The sequence below is a fragment of the Lupinus angustifolius genome, chromosome LG08 (genome assembly GCF_001865875.1).
Source record: "Lupinus angustifolius cultivar Tanjil chromosome LG08, LupAngTanjil_v1.0, whole genome shotgun sequence".
Classification (NCBI taxonomy): Eukaryota; Viridiplantae; Streptophyta; class Magnoliopsida; order Fabales; family Fabaceae; genus Lupinus; species Lupinus angustifolius.
This window is the reverse complement of record NC_032016.1, coordinates 22,502,485-22,528,830: the sequence shown is the minus strand read 5'-3', so window position 1 is coordinate 22,528,830 and position 26,346 is coordinate 22,502,485. Positions and strand designations below refer to the sequence as shown.

Genomic DNA, 26,346 nt, shown 5'->3' with positions numbered 1-26,346 from the left:
AGTCTCAGCTGAAATAGTCGTGGAAATTTCCTTTGCTTATTTTCTATTTGGATAGAAAAACAATATTTATAAAGTTATAAGAATACATCTTCTATCACACAAAATGTCGTTGTTTCAATATGAGATTCATTATTTTAATATGAGATCTTCTCTAGTATTGGAATGTGGAGGAAAAAAATAATTTTTTTATTATTTTGAAATAATATTAAATGTGGACCTTTAAACTTTTTTGGTGTTACATGTAAGGATTTAGAACTAGTAATGGACTCTTCAGTGTCGAAAAAGATCACATCCCCACCATTCCATGTGTCATTTTCTATGGTTGGTTGCAAAATATATATTTAAGTTAAAAGTTTAAAAAATAAATGTTTTGCTTATAATCATAACAAATGATACATGAAGTGAATACTTTGTTGATTGATTACATTTTCTGTCCCACGTGTCACTTGTTATGGGTCAAAAAATACTTATTTATTAAACTTCTAACTTAAATATTCTTTTGCAATTAATCTAATATACTTTGCATGACAAGATATACACCCAATATCACTTTTTTTAAACCTATTTTTGATAGAAATAAAACAACACCCTAAGGTTCAGGCCCAAGTTAAGCTCAGCTCAATCACCAAGCTAAGTTGGGCTTCAACCCATAAAAGCCCAACTACACAGCCCATCACCATTTTCATAAGTCAGACTCCGCCACCGGAAGCGGTCACCGTTTTAACCCAACCAAACGCATCAAAGACGAAACAGGAAGTGCAACAATATGAACAACGCACACAAGCTACGAGTTGCATTTGTAATAGCTACTACTATCGCAGCTATCTCCATCTTCTTCACCGTACGACGCCGTATCAGTCGTCGTAAGCAGAAATCTTCTTCAAGTTCATGCTATTTACATTCCGAACCCAAACCACAGCGCGTGTTCAAGCGCGTCTTAGCGGATAACTCTTACGCTCAGTTTAAACACTTGAAGCTCAATGACTCCACTAGCGATGGTACATTTCTCACTGGTTTATTTGTTTGTTCGTTTCGCGAGAAAATGAAGGCAAAAAATGAATCGCATGAGAATTTTGTGTGTTTAAAATCAATTCTGTTGTTCTGTCACAATAATCGTAGCGAAGATATAATAGTTGTTGTTTTGTGTTTTTGTATAGAAAATATCGAAGTAGCTCTGTTCAGTTTACTCTAGCAACTTATGTATTTGGATGCTGTGAAAGTGAACGAATATGAATTGCGCTAAAACTTACTACATTTTAATTAATGCTGATGCTAGATAGAAATAATGATAGCAGAGACGTTATAGCTGTTTTAATATTTTCGCTCGCTTCCGATTCTTTGATGGAGATTTTTTTAGTTTATGCGTCAGGTTAGAAAATTGAGTCCATGAAGTATAGTCACTTCAAAATAGTTTTTAAGCACTTTTGTTATTTTGCAATTTTTTTTTTTAAAACATTATGGTTGGAAATGTTTTAATATTATTTAGATAAACGTTAATATTTACGATAATGTATTTAGAATGATTTTTACGTACTTTATAAAACATTTTTTTTCTCTTTCAATTTAAGATTTACTTTTATGTTAATGTTATTCAAGTTTTATATCATACATCATAGATGTGTTGTGTCTTTTAATTTTTAAAACTTGGTGTACTTCCTAGACTGAAGTAACTTAGTTCATTCCAGTGTAGCTGTGGCAGAATTCAGCAAGCGTTTTGGAAATTTTGATGTTGCATAACTGGTTGAGGTTGAAGGAAGGTTAAAATTCAAGTGTTAAGTTTTCATTTTCTATACTTCTTAGTGTTTTCAAAAAACAAAGCCATAAAATATGCTGAAAGTTATAAAAGATGTTGTCTAAGTTTCTTTTGGATTCTTGATGACCTATTGCATTGAGTTTTCTATGCAAGGTTTTGGAGATCAAGCTAAGTTTAGTGGTTTTCTTGCAGAGTTTGCTTCACATTCACATCCGTTTGAGGCAGAGATTAGGGCATTGCTTAAAAATCATCTGCCTGACATCGAGCTTAGGACTGAGATCACAGACTTGGAAATGAATGATTCATATGTTTGGGTTGATACAGAGATGCAGTTGAAGGAACTGGTCAGTATATTGAGCAAAGAGAAGTTATTTGCTGTTGACACGGAACAGCATGGCTTGCGATCTTTTCTAGGGTTTACAGCATTAGTTCAAGTGAGTTTGTTCTGCTTTTAACCTTTCGTCTTTGATTGCATAATGTTGCACTTTTTCCGACAAATTTGATGATATGTGTGCTCTTTAATGTTATCAAGCAGATTTCTACACAGGAGAAAGATTATTTGGTTGACACAATTGCCCTGCATGATTCAATGGGAATCCTTCGCCCTGTTTTTGCCAATTCTTCTATTTGTAAAGTATGTAAGTTATTGGATCTTATTTCTAGGCTGTACAATAAGAGTTGGATAATTTTTTGCCAATCCTTATATAAGTTCTAATAAAAGATTATTTGTTATAACACACTGTTAGGATAATTTACATTTATTATATATATGTTGCCAGCGTCGGATGCTTAGGATTACACTATATAATTTATCTTTGTGTTTTCCCCCAGTCTATTTATTGCATTTTTCCCAAATTGAAAATTTATGGATAGGTGTTCCATGGGGCTGACAATGATGTTATCTGGCTACAAAGGGATTTCCATATATATATCGTTAATCTATTTGATACTTCAAAGGTGAGATATTAACGTTACCTGGCCATGTACCATACTGAAATTTCTACTCATGCATGATAGTTATTGGAGAAGTTTTCCTTTTACAATTGACTGGCAGCTTCTGTTTTATCATTTCATGTTCATGTACTGCAGGCATGCGAGGTGCTGTCAAAACCACAGAAATCACTAGCTTATTTACTCGAGACTTACTGCAGTGTGACAACAAATAAATTATTGCAGGTTTGACCTGATCATGCTCGACCTCTCCTTCTTTTGACGAGTTTGTTGATTGTCTTAAAAAAATAGCTAGAGTTTTTAGTATAATTTTAACGCTTAATGCACAAGATCTCATCAGGTCTCCATAGTTAAGCGTGTTTGGCCGAGAGTAGTACTAGGATGGGTGACCTTCTAGGAAGTCCTCGTGTTCAAAGAAAAGCCGACCCCACTTAGTGGGATTGAGGTTTGGTTGTTGTTGTTTAACACCTAAAAACTCATTTATATCAAGGACAAAAATTACTTAGTGGTGTAGTTCACATAATAAATTTATTAGTATAACTTTTTAGTGGTCAGTATTTCAATTGGCATTGAGGTTCTCATGCAGAGAAGAGATTTCTAAATCATACATTTGAAAATTTCCCTTCCCCACTGATTCACAAGTAGCCATCTGAGCAATGAATCGTATTGGACCAACAATTACATTAGCGATGAATTGTCTAAATTTTTGTAAACTAGTTATTTGTTACTGATGTAGGCTATAGTATGAGGGACATCAATGGATAGAACTATCAATACCTTTCTCTTTTACATACTAATATGTTATAAATAAGACAGAATATCATCATTATGGGTTTGGGGGTTTTTTTGTTAGTGACTTGAATCCTTATTTATGTTATATGCCTATCTCATTTGTAGCGTGAAGATTGGAGACAGCGCCCCCTCTCTGAGGAAATGGTAGAATATGCACGTATGGATGCACACTATTTGTTGTATATTGCTAACTGTTTGATCACTGAGCTCAAAGAACTGGACAGTGGTATGCCTTCTTGTCTGATATTTGTAAGGAAATAGAGAAAAAATAGAAATGAAGATTTGTTTCACCAAAATATTAAATATTTCTGAAGCAGAGAAACTTTGAAAACCTACTCTGTTTAAGATCTCTTCCCCTACTGTATATTCCTTCTTGTGGCCCAAAAGAGTGTGGCTAGAGAAATAAGCAGGTTAGATTATACTCTATATCTCAGATATGCAAGATCTGCAACCATGGTTATGGTATGGCCCCAAGTATTTTGCTATTTTGACAGGATAACTTTGATGTAAGAGCTTAATAAATGTTTAAATGTTTCCCGAGTTTCACTAACTTAGGACATAAGCCTTTTCTCTTTGCTACTTCTCAACTCAATAGTTGTTTAGGATCTTTCTTTGTTTACGTTGTTGTTCAAAATTCTGAATTTATTCTTGTATCAGAAGACTCTTGTTCCAATGACAAATACCATTTTGTTCTTGAGGCTACTCGGCGTTCAAACATGATTTGCTTGCAACTTTTCACAAAAGAGAGTGAGGCATCTCCAGGAGAATCTGCTGCATCATCATTACTGTCACGTCATGTGAGCAGTGAAGGTTTTCCTTCAATTTCCAATGAAACCCAGGTTAGCTGCTTCTTATACAGATTGCAAATGATGTGAATGATCTAGTTGAATATATTCTTCTAATATGATTCTCTGATTTCAGTTTCAGAATATTGTGAGGCAACTCTGCACATGGAGAGATCTGATGGTCAGTTATATAATATATGAAGGTCCCTTAAGTTTAGTTACCGTCTAATAAATATTAGTCTTTCTCTTCTTCCCTGAGTTAGAAGAAGACTGCTTGAATGAAGTTATTTTGCAAATTATGATATGAAAAAAAAATTCATGCCCCATGCCTAGATTGGAAATTCATTTGAGATAAACATGTTTTTTGACATCATGGTGACATTTGTTTTTGTTAAATAAATAAACCTAGAAGTAATACTGAACTTAAAAGATGTGAGGTTTAACTAAGTACAATTGAGTATTGTTTTAATATGTTGAGAATTGAGATTTATTTCAACTGGAAATAGTTAATATTTGTTCAGTTATTAATTAGTAATAATTAATCAAGTTAATCGTTTATCCTTAAATTTATTTTGCTATAATCCCCCCCAGGAAAAAAGAATCTGCAAAACTATGTTAAACTGACTCTATCAATTCAACATTACGTTGGTTGCTATATAAATTCTGGCATTTTGCTGAATGTTTTCAATATCATATTTTGGTGACACGAGCTGATTAGTATTTGGCATGTTCATGCTTCCAGGCTCGGATTCATGATGAGAACTTAAAATATGTACTGTCAGACCAGGCAATTGTTGTTTTAGCAAGTCATCCTTCAGCAAGTCACTCTGAAATATACAGCATCATAGCTCAGGCTGATGTCAATATGGAAACGGGTCTGAATGGTTTCAACCCTTACCCATCTCCTGTTGTTTGCAGCCACGTAGGTGACATTTATCATATACTTGCAGATGAGTTGGTTAGCCATGGTGATATCTATTCAGTTATTCTTCAGGAGTGCCTTGGTAAATATGGAAGTTGTCCACTTTCTATATTTAATTATGCTTTATTGGTTAACAGTAGCCCAAGACCTACTTTAGCCTATAAACACTCTGCCTTAAAAAATCCTAAACGAATTTCCCGGAAGGCTTCTCGAGATTTGTTTGTTCAAAAGTTCTCTTGTAAATCTCCCGTTTATCATAATTGCCGGATATTTGCTAATGATGGAAGATTGCTTTGTTATTGTGATCGGAAGAAGCTTGAATGGTTGGTGCACTTTTCACTTACTTTTGTTCTGTTTTTAAAAGTAGTTGTTTCTCTGTGATAAATGTTCAACTTTCCAGGTACGTTAGTCGTGATCTCGCAAAAGTTGTTGAGGAGGACCCACCAGCCATAACGCTTCTTTTTGAACCCAAAGGTCGCCCAGAGGATGAAGACAACGACTTTTATATCCAGAGTAAGAAAAACATGTGTGTCGGGTGTGGTGAAGGAAATCACTACTTGCGGTACCGGATAATCCCATCGTGTTACAGAGTGCATTTCCCTGAGCATTTGAAAAGCCATCGTTCTCATGATATTGTCTTACTTTGTGTGGATTGCCATGAAGTTGCCCATGCTTCTGCAGAGAAGTATAAGAGAAAAATAGCTTCTGAATTTGGGATTCCTCTCTACGTTCGTAGAGTAATCCATCCAGGACAAGAGAATGAAGAACAGACAGAGGAAGGAGGTGTATCTCCATTACAGTTACGGACAGCTGCTATGGCTCTTCTGCGCCATGGACCAAGAATGCCTCCCAATCGCCGTGAAGAACTGACTGAGGTTTGATCATATTTCTTTTATTGGTTGCTTTGGCACTTGACACGGCCATGGTAGAGCCTCACTTGATAATGGATGTCTGAATTTTATTGCAAATTATTAATTTGATGATTTGGACAGGTCAGAGATTAAATGTGGTTACAGCCAACTGGGAGTATCTGTGTTTAAGGAATCTTTTGAATATAGATCAGATGCATTTCAAATATGCCTTCTAAATTGAACTTTTGTAGTGATTATCATTGTTCATTATTATTGAAGAGCTTCATTAATTGCGGAAGCTTTTGTTCATCAGGTTATTTGTTAATTTATTTGCAGATTGTGAAGAGGTATTATGGAGGAAAGGAGATATCTGAGGAAGATCTAGAAAGAGCTTTGTTAGTTGGCATGAGTCCTCATGGAAAAAGAAAGTTTGAAAAGAAGAGAGGGAAAACTTCAAGAAATTCTATGGGGAGTACTGCTACAGAACCAGGACAGGAAAATCATGCTTGTTGCACAACCACAATGGGTAATATGAACATATCAAAAGTTGATGCTCCTAATGGTACATATGCAAATGAAGAAACAAGAAAGGAAGGGGATAGAGAAAATTTTATGGCAAAAGATGATTTTGGAAATCCCTCTTTAGCTTCTGATCTTGTGGTTGATGGAGCTGTCTCTGCTGCTTTTAATGGAAATACAAACACAGTTAAAACTACGGATTATAACGAAAGCAGTGATTTTGCTGTAAATGTTGATGATATCTGTCAGAGCCGAAGGCAGCCAGATGAAATTAGTGACTTGACCTGTCCCCCCAGAGATGAAAAATCAACTCAAACTAAACTTAATTCAAAACTATCACTCTTGGGCCACGGGCCACATGGCAGACAAGTAGTGGAACATTTACTGAAGGAATACGGTGAAGATGGCATTCGACAGTTTTGTCAAAGATGGAGACAAGTTTTTGTTGAATCTTTAAAGCCACATTTTCTTCCTGCTGGCTGGGATGTGAAACACAGGTATGCAATCATCATAAATTTATGATCAACTAGCATATATTTCATATGATGAATATATTTTTTATGCATATTTTGCAAATGAGTAGGTTAAAAGCATATAAAGCATGCAATCTTGAACAATTGAGCAAAAGGAAAAATGGATGCCATTTTCAAATTAATCCAAAGGAGACTAACATTGGGTCTGTAGGTCATGAATATAGTTAGTTCATAAACAAAATCTGGTACTGTAATTTAGTCATTTACTGTTTTTTACTTCCTTTGGCTGGTTTCTAAGTTAATTAGTTTTGATTAACTTTGTTATCAAATCCGTGCATAATAATAGTATAATTCATAGTTATCCCCCAGAAGAGAAATGAGAAATCTATTGATGCAGTTTTGCTACCATTAGATAGTAATTTTCAGTGTAATTATATGATACTAATATGTATAACAAGTTAGCAACTGAGTTATTATTCCTTTCCCCAAGGCTTTGATTGTGGGAAATGTTTTTGGCAGTGGAATAAGGGACTTCGGCGAGTTCAGTGTATACAATCCTCATAAAAGGGAGGCTGCTACTAATACTTAATGTCTCTATGCTGGAGCTGCAAGTGACATGCATATTTTGTTACAATGCTATCAGAATTTCGATGTGGTACCCCACTTCCTCTCACTGTATTGCTCCTGCTCATGCTCAAAAAGCTACTTTCTACTTAAGAATTGAAACTACTCAAATTTAACATGTTAATCTCATTTCTTGTTAGCTTCGTATAACACATTTGCTCATGGTTTTTGTTGCGCATTCCCATGAAATCACAATCTAGCATTGTTGACGTATTTCTTTGCTGCAACTTTTATATGGTTTCAAGATACAGCTGCGATATTTGGATAACTATTGGGAGTTTGGGACACTGTATTTTTATGTGGCGCCCTTTATTTATTTTTATTTACCAATAGTTACTGGCTTCTTCTTCTGTTTTTTTTTTTTTGTAAGAGGGATCAAATTTTCTTAAATCTAATAGACCAAATGAGTGACTGAAATAAATGATGAGAGAGAAAAAGGAAAAATCTTAAATAACTTTTAAATTTCACTCATTTGGTCTGTTGGATTTAAAAATGAATAGTTGAGATCGAATGTAACTAGTGTAACTTAACTTGACTGTAAATGAATCCTTCATTTTTTTTAATTGTTGCCAACAAAATGTTTATGTTATCAAATGCTTAAAGACATTACCAACTATTAGGGATGAGTAAGACCCGGCCCTATTCGCTCACCCGGCATGACCTGATCATAATCAAATCTGAATATGGTCGGGTCTAGGGTCGGGTTCAAAAAATAGACCCGGTCAATTTTAGGACCAGGTACGGACCAAGCATGACCTGGTCCGTCTTGTCTTATGATCATTCACTCATCAGGTTTGTATGTTTTTCTATTCAATGTGTATAGAGTAGTAATATCTTTTAGTCGAAAGTATCATTTATTATTAAATTTTTCCATAATATATACATGATTAATAATAGGATTTAATATGTATGTCGTGTAAGTGTTATTTATACTCTCAGCAAATTCTCATCATTCATATGTCAGCTAGTATTGACTTTCAAATGAAAGTATTATAAATCAATGATGAATGATGTGCGAGAGTGTAAAATTTTTATACGGTCTGTGCATGGTTAGCAATTTATATGTCAGCTAGTAACGACTAATCTAATCTATTTTTCCGGTTAGCAATCCATTACAAAACAAATGGACACTTTTACTTACGAAGTTTATTAATTCTAGTGACCAATCATGTTATCAACAACCAAAACCATCCTTATTTGTCACACCATACGTGCTTTTATTTTTTTGGATATACAAGGTGCTTTTATGAACCAAACTTTAATTAGTATGCAAATAGTTGGAGATCGAAGAGTGTTTTTATAGCTGTGCTACTAGCGTGAATGAAATCTATGGATGTTCGTTTCCTCCTGCCATTAAATAGTCATTTAAAGTACACTTGTACTATGTTTAGCAACTGAATTATTCTGTTCCCCAAGGCCTTGATCGTGGGAATCGGAATTTTCTTTGCCAGAGGAAAAAGGGACATCACGAGTACAGTGTATACAATACTCACATGCTGGTGCTAATACAGAATCTATAGGGTAAACATTGGCGACATTGCTTTTGTAATTCGGACTTATAACCTCCAAATCAAAAGGATTCTTACGATTGTTTATTGCACAACTCATATGATATAAGGTTGCCAAACATTGAGCCACATCTTTCTGGAACTAAGCATCTTATTGTCATTCCCTATACCCAGATATAAAGCACTATATTTATTTATACATTATAATAGTATAGTATAAAGATTTTATACAGCTAATATATAATTCTCATTTATTTGTTTTTTTTAAGTCAATATAATAACAGTAATATAGTATATAAAACTAACATTGTCAGTACATACATTTTTTTCTCTTATATCGATAGAATTGAATTAAAAGTTTCAATGTAAATGGATAGAATATGAAACTATAGTCCCATATTGTGCATGATATTATGATTTTCCTGAAATTACTACATTGATTACCATGGCTAAAAATATATTTTACTTTACAGTATAGACAACAATATCTCATTTAATAAGGTGGACAGTGGACACTACATCTTTGTAACTAAAAAAACCATTCCTCTATCACTGTGCTTCTGTCTAACATAAATAAACGTTCTAGGTTACAAAATTTCTGTAAATGAGAAAATCTTCTTGTGCAAGAGTCTTCTTGGGTCACCCAACGAGCAAAAATGACTTAGTGCCTTAAAAATGCGAGGAAACCATAGTTACACACGATTGTCCACTTCATTAAACCAAGGAATCTAAATAAGCACAGTAAGAGAGAGATATATAATGTGAGGATAAAAACTTTACCCATGGCGTAACGAAGCCATAGTACTAGTCATTTAAGAGTATTACAATAGTGAAACCAATTACAATGACAATAGCTGTGACTTATGGTCGATGCCGTTGAAGATGAAGGTCCCGGACATTGGTACAAATTGCCTTGTTATGAGCTGCGAAGAATAAAAGTAATGTTATCCCAAATCAAGAAAATAAAAGCTTGCAAACAAAACTGTTCAAGATCAGCTAGAGTTGCAGACCTTGATCACTTCTTGCGATGCAATTCCTCCAACCAAAGCAGCAACAGCATGAAGCTCTGCAGCGCCAAATCGACACATCTCATTAATAAGGTCTTCAGCCAAAGTGGCGCCGTTGCATCCCAAGTCACTAAGTAGGCTAATAGCTGTGCTTTTCAATCTTGGGATATCCTCATCCATTGCACTACAAAACAATGACCATGCAACCAAAAATACCTCAATAACACTGTAAAACAGAGGAGTATGATTATACCTTCAACAGTATAAGACATCACCTGTCAAACTGTCCAGGAAAAGTGTTGTAATTAGCAGCGAACCGGTCAACAGCACGAACCAAAATATAAATCCCCACAGCAATGCTGCAACACATATAAACAGGAAACCAACATTCAGCAAGAGAAATCCATCTCCGCGGATTAAGTCTTAAGAATAAAAATCATCCCAAAGCATTAGGTACAAAATTAACATAACCTGTAATCCTCATCAATTAGTAACTTCTGTAACTCGGGTAGATTTGGAGAATTAAATTCATCTTCAATCGGACGGTACCTGCAAACCTACAAAATAAAGATTAGTAACTATACAAAAGATTTCAGCTAACATCTCTAATGCTGCAATTGCTCCAATATACAATGAGCTAGAGAAAGGTGTGTGTGTGGGGGGGGATAAGTATTTCAAATCTTCTACTAGGAATAATAGTAATAATGTTCTACCATTAGGAAAGAGAACTAAGGGCAGTTTTCAATCCCAAAAATTTAAAAACAAAGTGATGCTTATGATTGTTCCTTACTCTACTGCAGATTTTCCTCCTCCACCAACTTCATTATTTTCACTTTCCATGAGAAATTAAAAAAAAATCATTTGTTTTCTGCACATTCATTCACTTTGCTACAGTCCCTAGTGATATTGCAGTGGCATTTGTGCATTATTACATCAGCTTTAACTTTCTACACCATCAATTACATATAAAATCCATTTGCATTATGAAAAGTTGGGGTTCTAAATAGAAAATTAGAACATTACTAAAGTTCAATTAGTTTTTGAACCAGCTTAACAAAGTTTTAAACATCAGACTAACCAAATAAGATTATGGCAGCATAAAATAAGCACCATTTGAAGAATCCATGGGGAGCATTGGCTCAAACAAAATTGCGCTTTGAAAAAAAAAACTCATGTAGGTTATAAATAATCTTATTTCATTTAAAAGAAAAACTTGAGAATGCCAAGTAAAGAAGACAGTCAGATGTACAAGATGAGTAACTCCACAAGGAATATTGAGGTTGTGCATAGTGTTTGCACTTTTGCAGAATCAAGGACCTCATGAAAATTTCGATTTGGCGATAAAACAAATTAAGTAAAAACATTATTCAGGAAAGGAAATTATTATGCTTTCATTATTTGCAACCTACAATGAATTTGATCTGTAATTTCATATGCTTACTTTGAGCTTTCTTGCATTTTTACAGAAGCTTTTAATTGTTGCCCTCGGAATGCTATTTGGATCTCTGCCAATTTTCTTCAAACTACTTCTTACCAATCGTTCCATTACAAGAAAGTCAGCCTCAGCCTTAGCTTGATAAATATTCTGCAAATTCACATATTGCCTGCAGGAGGGTAGATAACCTCGAGTAAATAAATTGGAGACTGATATTTTCTAGAAAAAATAAGAATTACCCTGAAAGTATAAAAATAATTGGCTACTAACTCAGTAGAAGAAGTCATATCTGGTATAGAGCCTTCAAGAGGCGCCTCCCCACCACCTTCATTTGCAATGAATTCCTAAAAAATGGTAAGAAATGTACTATCAAACAACTAAAATATAAGCAAGCAACCAAGAACATTGAGATGAACTATAGTTCACCAGTTTGGTGCTTCTAAACTCAAAACTGAATAGCAACTCAAAGGTTCAGGAGGCAAAGTAAGACCATTAAAGAAGCAAACTATAACTGAAGTGCAGTTAAAAAAACTATATCTGAAGTGAGTTCAATGATGCAATGCCAGGAGTACCAACCTTCAGAGCTGCCACCAACACCCAAAAATCTGATGAGCTAGAGTCCACTTCAGCAGAACTATCATTGAGTATCTGTTGCAATTCTGAACCTAAGAAAGTGCTTAGCATTAGGGGATAAAACTCAATTTAAATTGGACAGATGGGTGTGTAAATGTTCACACAATAGCTAACAAATTCTTGATGAAAACAATTTACTTAATGGAAAAAATAATGGAAGAGTTTATCATAATGATAACATCCTTCATCCTTTACAAGTAATGAATTTCTCAGTGAAGATGTTCATAGTAATCTCTTGGGAAAGCTCAACAATAGACTTTTAGAACCTTTATACAATATACTTGACATTTAAAATATTCAACACTTTTATTTGATTTTATCATAGATCAATATCATATAGATCCGGTAGTTTTATGTGGGTTGTCGACTGCGTAACACAACCTTCACCTTTTATCCGGGCTTAGGACCGGCTATGTGTAGTATCAAGCACACATAGGCAGGTTTATGAACATGCTTTATGATAGAATATTATGACATTGTTAGATCCATGTAGCCGACCTCACCTAGTGGGATTACGGCTTAGTTGTTTTTTATTTTATTTTATTCATTTCCTAATACAAACTTGCAAAAGACAATGCATTACTTTGTTCCTTATCTAAGGAAACAAATGGAGTGCTGTCAAAAATGAAGACTTGAGACTGAAAAGCTACTGAATGACTAGAGTGAACAGCACTCAACACTCTAATATTTATTATATAAAAAGGAATAAACACAATTTACATTTACATGGAAGAGTTAGATATTCCCTATGAGCCTAATGAAAATTTACTCAGGATTTCCAACAGTACATTAAAATGTCGCTATTTCCAAATGAAGGTTAGCAAATGCAAAAGTTGCAAACAATCTTATATAATCTACTTACTAATTCCTCGAGGAGCAAATACTTTGAAAGAGGCATCAATAGCTTCTTTGTAATTATCTTCATCTTGTGCAACCATCCCAGCCTTAAGAAGCTCCTACATTGTTCACATCCATAGATAATCAAATAACTATGACCAGCAGGATTCATAATGATAAGGGTAAATGGTTAAGCAGAAAACCTTGAACTCTCTTTTTTCTTCTCTTGTTGATGGAAGATTACCACCATGGCTTTTGGCCCACTCATCAGCCATCTTAACAAGAATTACAACATATGGTATGTGCTTATGAGCAACAGGATCTTGCACATTTAAGTCAAAGCCTTCTGCTAACCTGTGGTTACATGTACAATGAGAACATCAAGTGAAACAGTGAAGGACTATGTGACCACGTATATGGTACCAGTTTAACAACAGTTACATATGTTGACATGTGAAACTGATGAAGGCAAAATCACATCTTCATATATATAGGAACTAATCCAAAAAACAAAACATCTCTATACCTCTTGAGTTCAGGCCAAGGATTATTTAACCGGAGGTCATCCAAGAAATGATCAGGTTTTGACTCTATTACAGTATGTTCCTGATAGAACCAATAAAAAACACTAATCAACCAAAGCATACAAATCCTGTTGATATTGAATTACATATTGATTCTTTCTAACACTGGCATTTTCAGCTTTCTATTTCATACATACGACTCGGAAATTACCCCAAGCTCATTGTCAATCCACTGCAATTCTGGCCTTTATTTCCTTCCTTTAAATATTGTTTCAAATAGCCAGATTCAATCATTTCTACTCTCTTTTAAATGTCAAATATCAGAATATATTACATCAGAAGAGTGGTCCAGTGCATGAGGCTCCCACCTAGTGGGGGTCTGGTGAGGGTATATACACAGGCACACAGCCATACAGGTGCAAGCAAGAGACTGTTTTCAGGATTTGAATTCATGACCTTCAAGTTACAAAGCAAACAACCTTACGGCTGCACCGAGGCTCGCTCTCTATCAGAATATTACATCAATGATAAAAATTATTATGTTTCCTCAAGGGTAAGAGCTTCTTTTAACTTGTAGCATCAAATATCAAGTGGAAAAAAAAAGAGTTGTGGATTCACCAGATTACCTTTAAACTAATTCGAACAAACCCTGTAAGGCCATAGGAGCGAGCAAAGATCAACATAGCATTCGCCTCCCTACAGATCCGATCGAGCTTTATCATTGAACTTTCCACCAACTGAAAGGTTTATCAAAGAATACCATCAATGAGATTGCAAGTGAAAAGAATACGTAAGATATTATGCTTGTTTAAACTGAAATTCTAATTAAGCTACACTATTAATTAGTAGGTTTCTTTCATGCAGAAAGATAGAAAGAAAAACATAATTTTGAATGGACACACATAACAATGTTATGCCTGCCTTATAGAAGTTGGTGGCATAATAATAGTAGCATACCTGTGTGGCAACAACCAAAGTAAACTGAGAAAAGAATGATGGATTTGTCTCAATCAATGTTTCTGGATCCTCTTCTACAAATTTTGCTTTAACAGCATCGTTCAACTCTTGAAGAAATGAGCATACACATTTTGCCTTTGACTGCCCAAGGCTTGATTCATCCACTAAAAATAATAAAAAGAATGAGGGTCAACAGAGACGCACAAAAACAAAACACAAATTGTGTAAACTGATTCCTACTATTAATTAATAGGGGATACTGTACCCATAAAATTGTTTCCAAGGTCACCAACTTCAACTTTAGACCCATCAACCACAGTGATGCTTCCAACTCCACCAAGAACGAGATTCTTAAGTGTTTCAGATCCAGTAGGACCACAGTTAAGTAAGCATATGCTAGATTTCTCAAGTGCTGCCTGCCCTTGGTCACCCCATATTCTGTGCTTTCAATTTAGCATTACAGTACTGATGAGAAGTCTTACAAAATATTGTTGCAGAATACATCAAATTCAAAACACAACGCACACAGAAGACACAATTTCACAACAAAGGAAGCCGAGAGTTACAGGTTAAGAATAGTTAGAAAACTAGAAATCAATTACAAGAGCATACAAAAAAGAAAGCTCAAAATCCAGAATCAGCGACTCGGCATGAATTCATTGACTTTATTCAGTATCAGAAGAGAAAGAACCAACAAGGCATTAATCTAGTAGTGTAAGACCCGCTAGATTCTCAGGATGAACAAAAGGTCAAGGTTCAATTCCTGGGAGCGACACTTGTTGGGAGGGACAACCACGCATCCCGAAAGAGATTAGTTCCTTACCCATAGGGTGGTCACGTGATGGGATAACTTGATAGTACCAAAAAAAAGAAGAGAAAGAGAGATAAATATCTTCCTGTCAGTGTAACATTATTTCACTGAATAAGCAATTATTACGAAAACTAGCTTGTATAGAACAAAACTGTTTTGCAATAGAAGCTTAATTTCAGACACAGCATACTCAAATTGATTTTTGTACCCTCCTAATGCATTTGATCAAATCATCAAAACCCTAGCATCATCCTACTACAATAAATTAGTGAGATTATATAAAAATATATAAACAACATTGACTGATCTTCCAGTAAGAACCTCACCACGAGAATCTACATACACTACAACAAATTACTGAGTCGTTCATTCGATAAATAGGTGTAGAAGAAATAAATATGGAAGCTCAATCTATTCATACAACAACTTGATATATAGTAATTCAATACTCCATCGGAATAATAATTTAAAAATAATGAGGCGTTGAGAGTAGTTAGGGTAAGAGAAAGAGGAACGAGGAATACCTGAGTTGGCGATCGTATTTAACTTTGGGTTCGGCCATTTTTGAATGCTGAGAAATGAGATTGTTCCAAATTGCTCTTACTTGCTTAAGAGTAACGCTGTGTAACTGTGTTCTGTTGAGTGAGTGAATCAGTAATTGCTAATTGGATTTTGGAGTGGAAATGGGCCCTCTTCCCTCTTCAACACAATAATACCCCCAACGTCCTACAATGTCACATCAAATATAGACATACTTAACAACAATTGCGATTAGCATTGAGATTTTCTTTAGAAGAAATGGGCATAAGTTAACATGTATATCTATCTAGTGCTACAAACACATCTATTTAAACAAAAAAGAGATATATATCATATATAAATTTTATATAATGACATTATATCATCTATTATTTATATCTAATTATCATTAATTGTTTATGAATAGTGAATAATGTAGTGAATTTTATAAATTCTTGATGCTTAGATATTATTACTTTTTTATATTAATTACTATTGAGAATTATTAATTAAATCTAGTAAACCTCATTAGTAACTATTGATGTAAATTCATTTTGCCCAATTTTATCCATCTACTTATTTCGTTCAATTTTTTCAAGCTGATAACATAAGTTATTAGTAGGGATAATAAATGATGTTGAAAACAAATTATTTTCTTTACTAATAAAATATAAATTATTAATGTTGAAACATAAAATGTTATTATTAAGAGTGGGTCGGATGAATATCTTAAGTTGACTTTAAATTAAGAAATTGTCTTTAACATTTTGCATTACACCTATGAGGATACATTCCACCCAAACAAATTTAAAAAATAAAAAAGATTCTTCTAAAGTAAAAACACATTTATCATTGATTAATTAATAATAACATAAACCAGCTCACTTTGGATCGTTCTTATAAGTAAACCACGTGGTATAACAATAAAGGCCCATTTGACATTTTGTATTACGCAATAACCTTATCTTATCATATATCAAACAAGCCATACATTAACCTTCTCTTATGTTGGTTATGCAACACAGAATTATCTCTTCTAAAAGATATTTGTGATTTAATACAAAATGTTGTTTAGTCTAAAAATACATGTGCTTAGTTGAGATGTGACATGATTAGTTAAGAGCTAGTACTTTACACTATTCTTATTTTCGAATTAAAATATATCAACAGTCATTAAGGTTTAATAAAAGTATAAAACTACAAATAATACCTTCTCTATTTTCACACATACATACGATACTTTCTTTATTTCTCAAACCTCTAATTTATAGGCATCTATTATACCACATAACACTTCAGATGAAGTGAGTGAACATGCCTTAAAGAGGTCAATGTAATATTTGAAATACAGGGCAATGGGTGTAATTGAGATCAACTTCAAGAGTAATTTGCCCTCATTTTTAATTATCCTTCATTAGACCAAACCACTTTTACAGTAACAGCTCATTCAATGGTATGTTTATATCATTTATGCTAACTAACATAAATGTTTGCTAGCAAAATGTCAATGAAGTGGAATAGAAATGTTGATTGGTGAGCATAAGAAAGAAAACAAAGCGACTGACATATCTGTCACTTTTAGCATGGAAGAAAATATGTTAAATGTTGAAATTAAGCAAGCTCATAGACACCAAGAAACTGAAGAAAGGATGTTAACGAATTGATGGTGTGACAAAATAAAAAGTTGTTATTGGTATCACTGAATGCTCTAAAAAAAATTCAAGCACAGATGCTATGTAAACAAAAAAAAGTAAAGGGGTCATGTCATCATAGTCATTAAAACGGTGCCCTAACAGCAGGTTTAACCAGAAAACTGGTCAACACCGAAAAATGCAGAGATGTAATTAAACTAGTCAACTCCAAAAAATACCTATCAAACTGTATTGTCGCAAATGATAATATTTATATTCTAAATGCGTTGTATTTATTATAATATGTGGTTTAATTAGTAAATCAATACCACTATATCAATACCATGATATGATAACTTTAACTATTTAATAACACTGCAAAGTCATGTAACATTTTATTCAAACAACAAACCATTTGCTAAGGAGATATCCTACAAACATTTGCTGCTTGTTTGTGCTTTGGATATTACACAGGAACATCCACAGTGCAAAAACAAACTGAGGTAGGAGGAGCCTGAATGTTTCACTCATATGAAATTATGAACAATACTTTCAGAGGTATAAGCAGTGGGTGGCACGGATCCCAAACAAATAAGTATTTCAATATTTTCAAATAAAAAAGTGGCCCGGTGCACGAGACTCTCACCTAACGGTATATGGGGATGGTAGATATACAGTTTAAACAAACTTGTCATCAAAAGCGAAGAGATTGTTTCCAAGATCCAAAAACATGACTTCTAAGTCACAAGGCAAACAAATAGTGAATTATTTCATATAGGAGCTCAACTGCTTACAAAAACAAATGCCTATCAGCTTATGCCACTGTCAAAAGTACTGACTGACAAAAGAAAAGGACAAAGAAGTGCCTAAATTAAAAAGCAGATAAATAAGACAATCGAGCATATGAGTACATAGTAAATACATTCTTGGTTTGCACAGGTGCTCAAGCCTCTAGCTAATGTAACATTCCAGGTATAAGAAAGGAGCAAAGCTGAGTAATGAAAATCATTTATTGCCAGCATTATAATCACAAACATTACTATGATCAGAAGTAACTCTGTAACTTCACAATTACATAACTCCTAATTAACTCAGTAATTAAACTTTGCCTATTAAAAAAACTACATGAGATATAATCACATTAAAGTGAGCATTACAAGTTTACCACAGCATTGAAGCCAACTAGTTAATTAACCAAAGACAAAATATTAAAGATCCTTCAACATGCATGAGAGATCAAGGTAGTCCTCCAAAGTTTTAAGACACCAACTTGGTCCTTTAATGTTTAAAATGGATTTCAATCTAGTCCCTCAATATGCCTTTGAACATCAATTTGAACCATAAATTGACAAAGCTGGGAGGACTTCCTCCTTGGACAGAAGCTCTAGAGCAAAGGGAATACATACAAAAGACACTCTAACACTTATGTCAGACAGAGTATATAAAGGGTTAATGGGTATTCGAATCCATTGTGGTCGATTGTCAGTACGCGATAGCAGGGGTTAGTGTAGGAGTGGATGCTTACCTATTCCTACATAAGGTACCAATGTTAGGCAGGATTACTTATCCACCTTTTTGGTATTATCAAGGGTATTCTCTCCCTTATTGGTAAAGAACTAATCTTTTTCGGGATTCGTGGTTGCCCCTCCCAACATGTGTTGCTCACAGGAATCGAACCCTTAACATTTCGATCATACTCGGGATCTAGCGGAGTCTTACACCACTAGACCAACGCCTTATTGGTGGATTATCTATCCACCTGATCATGTCTCAAAGATGACAACCTTAGTAAACAACACAATGTTTGAAGCAGGGTTTTCAATTATTGTCTATAACTGTAATTAAACCCACTATTACAGTTCTGATCATCTCTGCAACAATAATAGCAGCAGCAGCATCAACCACACTTCTTGATTGTACGCAATTAACATAACCACAATTGCAATTTAAAACCACAGTTCAAAGGAGCAACATACTGTCTTATATATCTTTGCAAAACCAATTTGATTATTTACTCATAACAAAACACACACAGAAGTTAATGCATCAAAAAACTAATAGAGGGTAATATATTTGTGATGATAGATCTACATAAAACATACTCAAATTGTATATAGCTATTTCCTAATCAGAAGCATTGAAATCCAACAATAGAGCACAATTAAAACAGTAACGGTTCCATAATTATAATTATAATAATAAAACCTGTATCAAAATTGGTATTTGATAACACTTCATTAATTCAAACCCTGTCTGAGTATATTATTTATTTCACATCAAATCAACAATGTACTAATACACCACTGTCATCAACACATCTTAACGGATCCGCATCCTACGACAACGAATCAGTTCAATTTCTTTATATATCTTTCAACAACAAAAACTATAACCATTCTTGAACTCGATTCAATTAGCAACAACAACATCATTACCGAGCGATTCAACAAGAACCGAATCAGGCGAATCAGCAACCGAACGAATAGGTGAAGTGGTTACGAAGTAGACGGACTTAGATGCCATGAGCTTCTTCCTCTGCGGGCATCGTGGAGAGAAGATTCTCGCGACGAAGCAAGGAAAACCTTCGGTGTCGTTTTGCTGAGGCTGAACGTCGTTTGGTGGAAGCGGCGAAGGGATGTGAGAAAGTGAGTTGAGACGGTGGAACCTTCTTCGAGCGGTGATCTGTGAGTCACGGAGTTTGGCGAGTGCGCCCGGTTTAAGAAACTTGTGAAATGGGTTCGGTTTGACCGGTCTGATTCTCCGGTTCATCGTGGCGGAGTAATAGAGGAAGAGAAAAAAAAAAGAGATTAGGGATTTGGAGAGAGGGGAAGGGTGGTGGGGCGGGAAATTGAGTGTGTGTGAGAAAAAGAAGGGGGGATGGGTTTGGATTTAAAAACAGAGCAAGGCGCGGAACGAAATAAATCTATTGGATTAACTAATGTCAATTAGGAGCTTATTTTTTGTCCTATAAAATATATCACTTCATGTTATGATTTATTGAAAAAATATGTTTAAATTAATTTTTTAATAATTAGTTATTTTTTGACTAATCACAAACAATGTTACATGAAGTGGTACACTATTTTGGGACATCAGATATCTACCACTAATTACTGAGCGAGATTGACATAATTTTAGTTTTTTTCTAAGTTTAATATCTATGTAAAAGGTGTTATAGTTGTTTACAATATTGGCGTATTATTTATGATATATTTAGATTCTAAAGAAATATTGTGTATGATATTTATGTAATATTAGTATAAATATTATACAAAGACATTAAATTATTCGTTATTTATTTGTATTACTTTTTATAAATATGATTAATATATGGATAATAAATAATACAATTATAATATATAAAACTCGTGTATTTTTAGTGTTTAATTTTTTTCCATAGATGGATATAAGATTAAATTTTCTGTGCAATAGTGACTACTTTCATAAATGTCATCCCCTATTTTGGCCATATATATTCTTGGTACAAGGTAATTTTGTTTAAGCATATTTTCAACTCACACGAGATGTAAATCCTAGTTTCTTAATAAAAAAAATTAACATATATTATTTCATCTGATTACTCATATTTGTTAATAAAAAATCAAGCTGAATCATTATATAAATTCATGCCAGTTTTGGTGTGTGTTGAACCTATTTTACTATATTAGTTAAATCAGTGTTGGTTGTTTAATTGAACATTAGTACGCTCAGAATGATTTAAAATTTAGAACAAAAAATTATTAAATAAAATTATGATTTTTTAGAATTTTTAATATAAATTGAATCAATTTATACAACAAGTATCTCAATTGTCCATTGACCATTGAATCATTTATATAGTTGTCTTAGTACTTACTTTTCTTATTTACCATTTCCTAATAATAGTTATTCTAAATCCTATACATATAAATGATGGTCCTTTGATATGCCAAAAGAAAAACTGTGCGTATCCATGGGTTTTAGAAATGAATTCTTAAAAATACTTGCAATATATCATGCGGATATGAATATAGTGATACTTGTGAATACCCTAATATATGAAATTATTGTACTATATTGTTGAATTTGAGTTTTTAAAAGTTTGTATGATTTAATTGAAGCAATATTGTTTTCAAAAAAGTAATATTACAAAAAAAATCAATTTTTAAAGTATCTAGCATATACAGGTGGGTATTTGTTATATTCGCTTCCCATGTACCCAATAAAACTTGCAAGCTGGCTTATATAAAAAAATTCTATATATAGAAATGTCAGCTGATAGAATTTTCCATATAAAAAAGGTATAATTTCAATATGGAAGGAAATTTTTATAAAAATTCCCATATATTATAGTAATTTCCATATAAAAAATTAGAAGAATTTATTTTCCCGTGGGTCCACGAATAACATTTTTGAAAAAGGTGCAATGGAATTAACTATTGGGTAAGTATTATTAATTTATATAAACAAAATGGTGTGTAATTTATTATCTATCAAATAGTAAGGTAAGATTATGGCAATTTTTTTATGATATGTATGTCAAACTCAAGGTGGTCTTTGACATATTATTTGACTATTAACTCACTGTACATTGTTACTAGTGTAAAGTTCTACTAGATGCATATAACGATTAAAATATCAAATATTCAATTTTTTGGAGCAACATTTATTAGACATGACAGTCACACACAAAAAAATAATTAGTTCATTAACAAAAGGTAAAAGAATCCACATTAAAATTTTTGACCATTATAACCAAAACAATGTATAACATCATTTTTTAAGATATAGTATAGCCTATTTTAAAGGGGAGTAATATTTTATCTCATAATTTATGTCACTTCATGTAGTATAAGTTACGCTTAGTTAGAAAAATAATTAATAAATAAAATTTAACTTAAATATATTTTTTAATCAATTATAATCTCAAACAAGGGTGACACTCTTCATAGCACATGCACCTTATTTTAATATGGGAATATCAGAGGCCCACTATATTAGTTAATAAAAAATTATAAATAAGTAAATAAGTTCCATAAATGTGTTGATTTAGTAGTGTAAAGTTTCGCTAGATCCATATAATGACTAAAATATAGAGAATTCATATTTTGAGTGACACTTGTTGGGAAGATCAATCATATACCTCAAAAGTGATTAATTCATTACTAAAAAAAAATGAAAGAATACAAATGGGAATACAAAAAAATATTATTTTATTATTGTCCAAATTTTATAGTAATTAGTTTTCAATAGATACAATAACTGTAAAATTAGTCCTCAAGAGAAAACTGTGACCATTATATATTTTGAGAATCAAAACAATGTATAACATATTTTTTAAGATGTAGTATAGCCTATTTTAAAGCATGTTTTTAATCTGGAAATCTTAAATAGATATAATTTAATAAACAAACAACCAATAAGCATTTACATATAATTAGGTTGACATCAATTCCCACATAACATTATTAAATTAAAATAGACTATAAAATTTATGCATTAAAATTTTATACATGTCAACACGTCATATGATATATATTATTTTTGTTTAATGATTAATAATAGTTAACAAATCAATGATTAATGATTAGTTGACAGTGGAAAAAATATGTATATTATTAATATATACATATTAAATCCATAAAATATATAGAGAAGACACACATCATAGTGAAAAAGTTGCAATGTTGATGGTTGAATTTTCAATTTTTAAGAAACAGGACCACATATTAAAAATAGTTGAAAAAAGGAGGATATTTAATGTTGGAGAAAGTATGTCACTCTATACTATTGTTTTGATTGGAAAAAATTATTTAAGTAAAAAATTAGTGATTAAATATTTTTTGACCAATCATAAATACTGGGTCATGTGGTGTTACAAATTTTTGAGACAAAAAATATCTATTGGAGAAAAAATGGTGATGATATATCATAAAATTTTAATTAATGTATAAATATTACGCCTTTTAGTTTGATTGTACAAAAAATGTTGAACTAATACAGAGCTAGGAGAATATTTTGATGTTGGAGCTTGACCTTCTTAATTACATACTTTTTAAAATACTATAACCAAACTTTTTTGTTAAATTAGATTAGACCTCCATTGGGGTATCAGGTAAATGGTATGGGCTAACATATTTTAATCTATTTATGAAGGCAATTCTTTTTACACAATTCAAACTAAAATTATTTCAAAACAGATTCCTACAACTAAAAAAGATTATACACTTAATAATTGTATAATATTAGATTCAGAGCTAACTATTAGTATCGACAAATTTACTCTTATAGTATAGTTTGACTTTAAAATTACGACCACTGTCATCAACACATCTTAACGGATCCGCATCCTACGACAACGAATCAGTTCAATTTCTTTATATATCTTTCAACAACAAAAACTATAACCATTCTTGAACTCGATTCAATTAGCAACAACAACATCATTACCGAGCGATTCAACAAGAACCGAATCAGGCGAATCAGCAACCGAACGAATAGGTGAAGTGGTTACGAAGTAGACGGACTTAGATGCCATGAGCTTCTTCCTCTGCGGGCATCGTGGAGAGAAGATTCTCGCGACGAAGCAAGGAAAACCTTCGGTGTCGTTTTGCTGAGGCTGAACGTCGTTTGGTGGAAGCGGCGAAGGGATGTGAGAAAGTGAGTTGAGACGGTGGAACCTTCTTCGAGCGGTGATCTGTGAGTCACGGAGTTTGGCGAGTGCGCCCGGTTTAAGAAACTTGTGAAATGGGTTCGGTTTGACCGGTCTGATTCTCCGGTTCATCGTGGCGGAGTAATAGAGGAAGAGAAAAAAAAAAGAGATTAGGGATTTGGAGAGAGGGGAAGGGTGGTGGGGCGGGAAATTGAGTGTGTGTGAGAAAAAGAAGGGGGGATGGGTTTGGATTTAAAAACAGAGCAAGGCGCGGAACGAAATAAATCTATTGGATTAACTAATGTCAATTAGGAGCTTATTTTTTGTCCTATAAAATATATCACTTCATGTTATGATTTATTGAAAAAATATGTTTAAATTAATTTTTTAATAATTAGTTATTTTTTGACTAATCACAAACAATGTTACATGAAGTGGTACACTATTTTGGGACATCAGATATCTACCACTAATTACTGAGCGAGATTGACATAATTTTAGTTTTTTTCTAAGTTTAATATCTATGTAAAAGGTGTTATAGTTGTTTACAATATTGGCGTATTATTTATGATATATTTAGATTCTAAAGAAATATTGTGTATGATATTTATGTAATATTAGTATAAATATTATACAAAGACATTAAATTATTCGTTATTTATTTGTATTACTTTTTATAAATATGATTAATATATGGATAATAAATAATACAATTATAATATATAAAACTCGTGTATTTTTAGTGTTTAATTTTTTTCCATAGATGGATATAAGATTAAATTTTCTGTGCAATAGTGACTACTTTCATAAATGTCATCCCCTATTTTGGCCATATATATTCTTGGTACAAGGTAATTTTGTTTAAGCATATTTTCAACTCACACGAGATGTAAATCCTAGTTTCTTAATAAAAAAAATTAACATATATTATTTCATCTGATTACTCATATTTGTTAATAAAAAATCAAGCTGAATCATTATATAAATTCATGCCAGTTTTGGTGTGTGTTGAACCTATTTTACTATATTAGTTAAATCAGTGTTGGTTGTTTAATTGAACATTAGTACGCTCAGAATGATTTAAAATTTAGAACAAAAAATTATTAAATAAAATTATGATTTTTTAGAATTTTTAATATAAATTGAATCAATTTATACAACAAGTATCTCAATTGTCCATTGACCATTGAATCATTTATATAGTTGTCTTAGTACTTACTTTTCTTATTTACCATTTCCTAATAATAGTTATTCTAAATCCTATACATATAAATGATGGTCCTTTGATATGCCAAAAGAAAAACTGTGCGTATCCATGGGTTTTAGAAATGAATTCTTAAAAATACTTGCAATATATCATGCGGATATGAATATAGTGATACTTGTGAATACCCTAATATATGAAATTATTGTACTATATTGTTGAATTTGAGTTTTTAAAAGTTTGTATGATTTAATTGAAGCAATATTGTTTTCAAAAAAGTAATATTACAAAAAAAATCAATTTTTAAAGTATCTAGCATATACAGGTGGGTATTTGTTATATTCGCTTCCCATGTACCCAATAAAACTTGCAAGCTGGCTTATATAAAAAAATTCTATATATAGAAATGTCAGCTGATAGAATTTTCCATATAAAAAAGGTATAATTTCAATATGGAAGGAAATTTTTATAAAAATTCCCATATATTATAGTAATTTCCATATAAAAAATTAGAAGAATTTATTTTCCCGTGGGTCCACGAATAACATTTTTGAAAAAGGTGCAATGGAATTAACTATTGGGTAAGTATTATTAATTTATATAAACAAAATGGTGTGTAATTTATTATCTATCAAATAGTAAGGTAAGATTATGGCAATTTTTTTATGATATGTATGTCAAACTCAAGGTGGTCTTTGACATATTATTTGACTATTAACTCACTGTACATTGTTACTAGTGTAAAGTTCTACTAGATGCATATAACGATTAAAATATCAAATATTCAATTTTTTGGAGCAACATTTATTAGACATGACAGTCACACACAAAAAAATAATTAGTTCATTAACAAAAGGTAAAAGAATCCACATTAAAATTTTTGACCATTATAACCAAAACAATGTATAACATCATTTTTTAAGATATAGTATAGCCTATTTTAAAGGGGAGTAATATTTTATCTCATAATTTATGTCAC

General features: G+C 32.6%; 4 protein-coding genes across 8 annotated transcripts; 1 reads left to right on the top strand and 3 right to left on the bottom strand.

Annotated features, from left to right (window-relative positions):
* Positions 693 to 7,916, top strand: LOC109355218 (protein RRP6-like 3). 5 transcript variants are annotated; one of them, XM_019598241.1, is made up of 13 exons: positions 695 to 998; positions 1,946 to 2,187; positions 2,289 to 2,387; positions 2,627 to 2,710; positions 2,843 to 2,929; positions 3,602 to 3,722; positions 4,154 to 4,335; positions 4,418 to 4,462; positions 5,024 to 5,526; positions 5,604 to 6,078; positions 6,391 to 6,787; positions 6,839 to 7,070; positions 7,566 to 7,916. In XM_019598241.1, exons 1-13 carry the CDS (start codon positions 767 to 769, stop codon positions 7,633 to 7,635), a joined length of 2,769 nt encoding a protein of 922 aa, XP_019453786.1. In that variant the 5' UTR covers positions 695 to 766; the 3' UTR covers positions 7,636 to 7,916. The 5 variants fall into 5 exon arrangements, with proteins under 5 accessions (XP_019453787.1, XP_019453785.1, XP_019453784.1 ...); XM_019598242.1 differs by having other exon boundaries at positions 693 to 998; positions 6,391 to 7,070; positions 7,537 to 7,916; XM_019598240.1 differs by having other exon boundaries at positions 694 to 998; positions 4,157 to 4,335; positions 6,391 to 7,070.
* Positions 9,645 to 16,102, bottom strand: LOC109355217 (NEDD8-activating enzyme E1 regulatory subunit AXR1-like). Its single transcript, XM_019598238.1, has 14 exons — positions 15,907 to 16,102; positions 14,837 to 15,009; positions 14,572 to 14,735; positions 14,241 to 14,351; positions 13,617 to 13,696; positions 13,294 to 13,444; positions 13,116 to 13,209; positions 12,197 to 12,285; positions 11,891 to 11,964; positions 11,627 to 11,789; positions 10,657 to 10,742; positions 10,461 to 10,544; positions 10,189 to 10,369; positions 9,645 to 10,101 (listed from the first exon to the last, which is right to left on the bottom strand). Exons 1-14 carry the CDS (start codon positions 15,942 to 15,944, stop codon positions 10,018 to 10,020), a joined length of 1,572 nt encoding a protein of 523 aa, XP_019453783.1. The 5' UTR covers positions 15,945 to 16,102; the 3' UTR covers positions 9,645 to 10,017.
* LOC109353500 lies at positions 19,730 to 20,424 on the bottom strand. The gene has a single exon (XM_019595800.1). The coding sequence runs from the start codon at positions 20,299 to 20,301 to the stop codon at positions 19,942 to 19,944; it is 360 nt and encodes a 119-aa protein (XP_019451345.1). The 5' UTR covers positions 20,302 to 20,424; the 3' UTR covers positions 19,730 to 19,941.
* LOC109353501 lies at positions 23,836 to 24,421 on the bottom strand. The gene has a single exon (XM_019595801.1). The coding sequence runs from the start codon at positions 24,293 to 24,295 to the stop codon at positions 23,936 to 23,938; it is 360 nt and encodes a 119-aa protein (XP_019451346.1). The 5' UTR covers positions 24,296 to 24,421; the 3' UTR covers positions 23,836 to 23,935.

What these genes read in the sequence shown, in the direction of transcription:
- LOC109355218 (XM_019598239.1), top strand. Translation starts at nt 767, where the DNA reads ATGAACAACGCACACAAGCTACGAGTTGCATTTGTAATAGCTACTACT. An exon ending in CCAATTCTTCTATTTGTAAA is followed by an intron (nt 2,388 to 2,626) that starts GTATGTAAGTTA and finishes ATTTATGGATAG; the next exon opens with GTGTTCCATGGGGCTGACAA. An exon ending in CAATTTCCAATGAAACCCAG is followed by an intron (nt 4,336 to 4,417) that starts GTTAGCTGCTTC and finishes CTCTGATTTCAG; the next exon opens with TTTCAGAATATTGTGAGGCA.
- LOC109355217 (XM_019598238.1), bottom strand. Translation starts at nt 15,944, where the DNA reads ATGGCCGAACCCAAAGTTAAATACGATCGCCAACTCAG. An exon ending in AAATACGATCGCCAACTCAG is followed by an intron (nt 15,010 to 15,906) that starts GTATTCCTCGTT and finishes TTGAAAGCACAG; the next exon opens with AATATGGGGTGACCAAGGGC. An exon ending in CATCGCAAGAAGTGATCAAG is followed by an intron (nt 10,102 to 10,188) that starts GTCTGCAACTCT and finishes TATTCTTCGCAG; the next exon opens with CTCATAACAAGGCAATTTGT.
- LOC109353500 (XM_019595800.1), bottom strand. Translation starts at nt 20,301, where the DNA reads ATGAACCGGAGAATCAGACCGGTCAAACCGAACCCATTTCACAAGTTT.
- LOC109353501 (XM_019595801.1), bottom strand. Translation starts at nt 24,295, where the DNA reads ATGAACCGGAGAATCAGACCGGTCAAACCGAACCCATTTCACAAGTTT.